The sequence below is a fragment of the Nicotiana tabacum genome, chromosome 24 (assembly GCF_000715075.1).
Source record: "Nicotiana tabacum cultivar K326 chromosome 24, ASM71507v2, whole genome shotgun sequence".
In the NCBI taxonomy this organism is placed as follows: Eukaryota; Viridiplantae; Streptophyta; class Magnoliopsida; order Solanales; family Solanaceae; genus Nicotiana; species Nicotiana tabacum.
Window position 1 is genome coordinate 63,035,948 of NC_134103.1, and position 8,187 is coordinate 63,044,134.

Below are 8,187 nucleotides of genomic sequence, written 5' to 3' on the forward strand. Positions count from 1 at the left end.
TATATTAAAAAAATAATTTAAACTCCCATGGTGGACTACTATCTTTAGTAAATACCAAAATAATTATAAATCAAGTGCTTATAAATCAAAATGGGATTAAAAGTTATAAGTTGGTCACCAAATTCATGACTTTTCCGTTTATAATTTTTTGTTTGACCAATCATTTTATTGTACTAGTCTTAGAGTACGCGCACTGCGCGTGTACCCCTATCTCAATATATAGCTTTTTCAAAAAATAATCACATACTTATTATATTAAAATCTTTGTTTGAGTCATAAGTATAAATTGATTTGATTTTGGTTTTAATAAAAAATAAAAAATTGATTTTGAGGGGGGGGGGGGGGGGGTGTGTGGCAGAGCCAAAATAACAGCCGACTCAACACTGTACAAAAACGGTTATCATGCCATTAGTTCGTTAGCCTGCTCCCCCCTGCTCTGCTCTCTTCTTAACATACACTCACACTCTGTAGATTAGTATCCATTTGATAAGAATCCAAATGAACGAAGTATAGACAATCCACCTCAATTTGCTTAAAATTGAGAGTTTATTGTTCTTGCAATCAGTAACCATGGATCCAAGCCCTAGCAATTTCCCAATTCTCTCCTATGTCATGGCTAAGCTCCCCAGCATCGGCCCCAAACGACCCACCGCCGATGACTTTGACATCGAACAGCCGCCGCCGCATCCTCCGCAGTCGCAAGAACCTCATTTCGACCTTGCTCAGCGAATGCCGCATCTCACTGATCCCAAAGTCGTTTCCGCAATGCGACTTGCCGTTGCCGAAGTCGCTCAAACCCGATCCGTGCTCAAAACTCTAGGTGAACGCCCCGATCACGAGATTGTCGATACTGCAAAGATGAAACTCGCAGAAATTGAAGCCAATTTGTCCAAACATCACGACGACGAGGTTGTTTTATCTCCGCTATCACCGGATGCGAAGGAGGATGAGTCCGTAAAGGCAGCGGAGAAGGAGAAAGAGGAGTATAAGGCGTTAATATCATTGGATGAGTTACATGAGGCGTATGAGAAGATGTTGAAGGAAGCAGAGGAGAAGTTGCAGAGGATTTATGAGGCTGCTGTTGCTGGTGATAACGTGGCAGCAGCAGCAGCTGATGAGGAGGTGACAAATGAGAAGGGTTTTGGAGTCGAACAGGAAGTAAATGAGGAAGTGGTTGGGATTTTACATGAGGCGTTGGGGAAAGGTGTAGAGAAGATTGATTTATCTGGTCGGATGTTGAGGTTGTTGCCAGAAGCTTTTGGGAAGATTCGTTCTTTAATCATACTGAATTTGTCAAATAATCAACTTCAGGTAAGCTGTAAGTTGAATTCAAAAAGCCTAATTTTTGAATTTAACATGTCTATCATTCTAGCTATGATTTAATTGCTGTTGAACTTATTAGTCAGCATTAAACGCCATATTACTCCTTCCTTTCCAATTTATATGATTGTGTTTAACTTGGCATGAAGTTAGGATTTTTTTTTTGAAGGCTGTTAGTATATTTATTTTAAACTTATGTATAATATTACTTCCTCCATTTCATTTTATACATCGAGCAATATTTGATTGGACCGGGTTTAGAAAAGAAAGACTTTTAACATATACCAAAATATCCTTAGAACTTGCAATCTTGAACATACCATGACATTTTTGTGGTTGTAAAAGCATGTTATTAAGCATAAAATAGAAAATTTTAAAATAAAGAATCTTCAAGTATATTGCCCCAGGGCTTTGGACTTGTGATGTGTTAGGCGCACGTCAGGGGTTCAGACCCTGCTGCAAATAAAAGCCTAGTATTTAGCAGAGACGGGTAGAAGGGCTGGCCAGTGGCCATTATCCACCCTTGCGCCTCTCAAATATATAAAGATGTCATTCTTTTTGTAACAAACTAAATTTTTTGAAATGTTAAAAAGTGGAATGAGTGATGTAAATTGCAACAGAGAGAGTACTTGATATGGAGTATCTAACTCTTACAAATATTACTGTAAGATAGATGTATCGAGGGTGGACAAGGGGTGACGTAGTTTGGTGAGTTTAGAGTTGTTGCAGTTGTGCATTCGTCTGTTATTTCTTTGTGGGTTTTGACGTCACTGTGCTCTGCTTATCTGGAAAAGAAGCCAAAATGCCAAATAAGGTGGTATATACATTTTGAAGTTGTGCCCTGCTTAAAGTGAAAATATGGTTACAATATTTACGTATGGGTTGATATTGCAGCTTTCTGAGTCTTGTTCCATTGTTTATTCAATGGAAAGACTCAACCAGCACATATCAGAATTCCTTGCCCTGATTCTTATCAGTACCTCCCCAATTCTTTAGTCCCTTAGGGTTGCCTAGTAAGCCTTGAAGAGTATGTGTGCCTGGCTTCTATAGTAACAATATACACAGTTGTGCAGCTCGAAATATCCAGACCCTATCTTTCTTAAAAACAATAGATTTAAAATAGTTCTCCACTCTTGTGGTTTCTACCATGATGGACAGTGACATATTTTGTTTGAAGGTTGAAAATACCCATTTAATATGTTTTAAGTCTATGAAAGGTGTATAGAAATGTAGACTCTAGTCATTGCTCGGAAATGATGTAAAGGAGAAAGGAGACTGCAAGGGTTTCTGATCCACCATATTAATATCTCGTATCCCAACCCTGGAGTCTGGCCAAGATTTGTGGTCACACTGATTGAGGCTCACCTGTTTAAAAGATTAAAATATCCGTTACATAAAAGTACACATTCAAAACGGTCTTAACTCCAAATTAAAAGCTCCTATCTCATTCATAAATAACAAAATTCAGGAGGTGCAGATTATAGATCACTTTCCTTCATGGTTTCTTAAACATCCATAAGTATTTCCTTTTCTCTGAGTCCTCAAATAGCCATCTAATTGCTCTTGAGTAAGTCCAAGTGCATAACTCATGCAGAGTTATGCCAGAAGTCAGAACCATTGATTCCATCCAACCCTTGTCTCCAAATTAATAGCTCCTATCTCATTCATAAAAAAACAAAATTCAGGAGGTGCAGATTATACATCACTTTCCTTCACGGTCTGTTAAACCTCCATAAGTGTTTCCTTTTCTCTGAGTCCTCAAATAGCCGTCTAATTGCTCTTGAGTTAGTCCAAGTGCATAACTCATGCAGAGTTATGCCAGAAGTCAGAACCATTGATTCCATCCAACCCTTGTCTCCAAATTAATAGCTCCGATCTCATTCATAAAAAAACAAAATTCAGGAGGTGCAGATTATACATCACTTTCCTTCACGGTCTGTTAAACCTCCATAAGTGTTTCCTTTTCTCTGAGTCCTCAAATAGCCGTCTAATTGCTCTTGAGTAAGTCCAAGTGCATAACTCATGCAGAGTTATGCCAGAAGTCAGAAACATTGATTCCATCCAACCCTTTTCTTTTATTTTCTTTGTGTATGCCTCCACCATTTGGTGTCTGTGTACATGTATCATGTGTACATGCATGCGTGTGAATAGACTTGAGCTTCATTGAGTTCAATTTAAGCTAGTTAGAAAATGTTTACAGTCTTAGAACAGATATATCAATCAAAGCATGTGCCAAAGAAATTACGTGTATATAACTACCGGCTAGATTGTTCTCAAATATACATACTTTCCTGCCAATCTTAAACCTGGAAAAGGTTTTTTATATCAAAAAAAAAAACATAAAAACCTGGAAAAGGATGTATTGTTTGGACATAGTAATGAACAATCGATGTGTAACAGAATTGTGTGTGTGAATTTAGGGACGACAAATGGGCGGGTTGGGCTGAATTTGGGTGGGTCAAGATGGGTTAGGTCAATAAATGGGTCATTGCCCAACCCAGACCAAAGTGTACTTGGGTTAAGATGGGCTAAACAATGGGTCATAGCGCAACCCGCCCAATTTGACCCATGTTTTAGAACCATGCTCATCTTGCATAAATAAAGCTAGGTGTATAAAAGGTAAATAAATACTATTAGTATTTTGAGAATCAAAATATATTTTCTTAAATAACAAATTAGTATTTAAAATGTGTAAGTTGAAAAATATTTTGCGGGTGGCGGGGTGGGTGGGTGGTGCAGAAAAACGAAAAAACAGAAAATTAAAAATACAAAAAAAAAATATTTTTGCGGGGGTGGGGGGTGGGGGTGGGTGGTAACTAAGTATATTTCTACATAAGTCGGGTAGAAATTCCGTTGTTTTGGGGTGAACATTTTCCGCAAAATATTTTCCGTCATACCAAACACACCCTAAAACTTAAATATCTTGATTCTCATTTTTAAACTAGATACAAAAACTAATGATGTGACAACTAAGTAAATTTCTAGATAAGTTGGGTTGAGATCCCTTTGTTTTGGGGTGAGTTTCATGGGTTGTATTTGGGCTACTTCATGGGTGGCTATAAAAAATAATGGGTTAACTTGGGCTCAGCACAAATAGACCCATAAGCTAAAATGTTTGTAGCCCAACCTATTAATCTCTGGGCGGGTTGGATGGGTTTGGGCTCAAATTGCCGCCCCTAAGTCTGTGATACTGCTATCTGCAGACCGAGCTGTGACCCCTATGCTGGTACTTCCGTATTAAATGTTATATTTGCAAGACTTTTTTGTTCTTCATTGACTTCAACAAAGGCTAAACAAAAATTGCTTTGAATCTTAGTATAAATCTAATAAGAAGCATGAGCGTGAGAAAGTAACATAGGTCTCCAAGCTTTATTGTTTAGATAATGCAGTCATTGACATGATAATAATGAACAATGGATGTCTCCCAGCTTTTAGAATATTTGAAACTATATTACTACAAACAGACCTGTGACCCCGATTATTGGTGGATCCATATCAAATGCTTAATTTGGTATTTTCTTTCCAAACCCAGACTCATTGGGAACCTGAGGGAGTTTGTAGCTTATTAAGTTCAATAAAATCAATCAATCAAGTGATTAGAATTCTATTGAAAGCGGGCATCCATGGGGTGCAGAAAAGTAAAAGAAGGTGAAGAGCTCATACACAAAATTTAAGGAGCTAATAGATCCAAACAATAATTTACATCATAGTTACACTGATAAAATAAATCAAGACATCTAGGCTTTGCCCACAGGGCTTTTGTCGAGTGGTACGAACATAGGGTGTGATGTGTGGGTTAGGCACACGTCACTGGGTCAAACCTTGTCGCAGACAAAAGCCTGGTATTTAATTGGATAAGGGTAGAGGAGTGAGCTCCTTATCCACCGAGTTCCATACTGTCGCCACTAGCCATCGGGATTTCTCGGCTATAAAAAAGAAAGTAGACATCCAGCCTTCAGGGTAGAGAAGAAGTTGCAGCTCCTTCAAACATCTTTGATTTCTGCCCCTCCACAATCTCCATAGAAACAGGTCGATAGCATTTCTGGCATATCTATTTGGTGGATTTTCCAACTTCCCAATGACCAAATCTGGCATAGGTTATCTTCGGTGGTTACGGCTTCCACCGTTGAAGCAGGCCGCTGTTGTTGGCACTTTGATCTTCCAAATTAGCCTAGATGAGTTAATTGTGAATTGTCCTCTGTTCCTCCTTCCCCATTTTTGTCTTGCTGTCCCTTTTTATGTTCAATGTCACTTGCTCATCATGTGCAAAAATAATCTATTGGGGCAAATCTTTCAGCCAAAAGTATGAGCTGAAGATATTACGTGGGTATTCCAGTTCACATGCTTTCTTACCTATAATAAACATGCTAACCATGTATTCGTTCCAGTTCACATTCTTTTGTGCCAACAATAAACATCTAGTGAACTGTCTCACTGTAGACAGAGCCATGACCTCTAATTTGTTGGTCCATCCATATCAAATGTTTAATTTTATATTGTTTTCTTACCATACTAAGAAGCGGTGAGTTCGTAATTTTGATTAGTTCTTTAATGCCAAAAATTTAACTTAAATATTTACCTAGTACTTATAGAACTTTAAGCACCTAGATATTTTTCTTAAAACGATCATTGATTTTAAACTACCCAGGAGATAGAATTATGAAAACTAAGAGCACAACCATACTTGGCAATTGGCATTTATATTAGTAGTAAATTTTGAGTTGTTACCATTCTCAAAAAAAGAATTAGTAGTAAATTTTTATATAGACAAACTAAAGGGAGCTCTTGTTCATCCAAGTTTTCTACACTTATATGTATCATACATTTTTATGTCAAGGAGAGGGAAAGAAAACAGACGAGAGAGCAAGAACAAGGAGCCTGCAGCTATGGTATTGATAGACTTTGATACACTAACAAAATGCAGTGTCACATTGCTTCTTTGATGAGACTGCCAATATGATGATTTATTCTCCTACTTGAATCCTCTTCATGTTCCTTCTACTGTTTATAGTATTAACCCTCCTTTTGATTTCTGATAATTGTTTGCCTCTAACATTGTCGGGGGACAGGTAATTCCTGATTCAATTGCTGGTTTGGAAAATCTTGAGGAGCTTCATCTAGCTTCTAATATTTTGGAGTCATTGCCAGATTCCATTGGCTTGTTGTTTAGTTTGAAAATCTTAGATGTCTCTGGAAATAAGCTTATTGCAGTTCCGGATAGCATTTCCCATTGCAGGTAACTCTAATTCAGAAATGAGTTATTTACTACCTCTCCCCCAGATCACAGAGATAACATTAATCTTTTCAATCCTCTTTGACTACTAACATTGAGTGGTTTCAGGTCATTGGTGGAGTTGGATGCAAGCTTCAACCAGCTTTCTTACTTGCCAACAAACATTGGGTATGAACTAGTGAATCTGAAAAGGCTTTCAGTTTCCTTCAACAAGCTCCGTTCCCTACCCAGTTCTATTGGTGAGATGAAGTCCCTGCGCATACTAGATTTGCACTTCAATGAACTTCATGGACTTCCACGTTCAATTGGGAACTTGACAAATCTTGAGATCCTCAACCTGAGCAGCAATTTCAATGATCTAACTGAACTTCCTGACAGAATCGGTGACTTGACAAATTTAAAAGAACTTGATCTGAGCAACAACCAGATCCATGAATTGCCTGATACATTTGGCCGGCTTGACAACCTGACTAAGCTTAACTTGGACCAAAACCCTCTTGTGATACCTCCAAAGGAGGTTGTAAATGGAGGGGCTGAAGTTGTAAAAGCTTTTATGATTAAGCGACGGCTCGATGTACTGATGGAAGAAGAGCGACAAAACATGGAGGAAGAGGAGGAACAGACGTTGACCAGTTTACTTACACGAAGTACCTCCTGGTTGAGTGGTGTTGTTTCAAATGTTTCTGGAACTGTTGCAGAGTATTTGGGTGGCGTAAGAAAGTTAGATCCAGACCATTATCTCAACCAGCAGTTGTGAGTCTTTTGAGATCACATTCTCATTGTTAAAACCTTTTAGATGTCATGCTTTTCATACGATGATTGACGTTATGGCTCATAGTTGCCAGTTGCATCCCTCCCCTCCCGTTGACTTGGTACTTTGTTTCAGTTTTATGTGCGAGGATAAGTGAAGAATGGTGGTCTTTTTTAGTGTGGTTCCTAGAAAATGTCCCTAACTTTTGAATTTTGACATGCTAGAAAAACTGTGTTCAATTTTTGGGATAATAATAGGAAGCTGTTCTTTGTTTTGCTCTGTAGAATTTCAGTGGCTTAGTTGTAGGAATGATCTAATTCAAATTCTGATGTTTACTTGAGCATTTTCTTTTCCTATTCATGATATCAACTAATTTCTCCTTTTATATATGAAATACTAGGTACAGGGTCATCGTAGTGAATCACCTCCTTCTCATTATATCATCTTCTTTTAACTAATAATTAATTATAGTCAATTTCAAGTTACATGCCATTTTATATATCATAATTTTTATGTAAATCAATGATGAAACAAAGTTTCGGTGCTATGTGTTTCAACATTTCACGTTTCACTTGGCAAGCTTAAATATATTGTTCGAGGATCTCTACCGATGAGTCTTCCATTAGTTTAATTATTTTTGAAGAGTAAATTATTTCAGCCCTTTTATTTTTTTAAGCTGGCCAGCTGGGATACAACACGCCTTCACTTTTTAGATGGAGAATCCCCCTGCCTCTAGATGTGACCAACCAAAATTAGTAAGCACCGTCTTTTATTTGTCTTACTACCAAGCATTCAATGAAAAAATTGCACGAGGCGCTTATTTGGTCGTCCCATTGGAGGAGAAAAAAGCCTGAAATTGTTTAAATTTTGGGTATAGTTATTT

General features: G+C 37.8%; 1 protein-coding gene across 1 annotated transcript; it reads left to right on the forward strand.

The window, feature by feature from the left end:
- Positions 1 to 399: 399 nt before the first annotated feature.
- LOC107828049 (plant intracellular Ras-group-related LRR protein 9-like) lies at positions 400 to 7,658 on the forward strand. The gene is made up of 3 exons (XM_016655295.2): positions 400 to 1,311; positions 6,390 to 6,556; positions 6,662 to 7,658. Exons 1-3 carry the CDS (start codon positions 571 to 573, stop codon positions 7,308 to 7,310), a joined length of 1,557 nt encoding a protein of 518 aa, XP_016510781.1. The 5' UTR covers positions 400 to 570; the 3' UTR covers positions 7,311 to 7,658.
- The last annotated feature ends 529 nt before the right edge of the window (positions 7,659 to 8,187 follow it).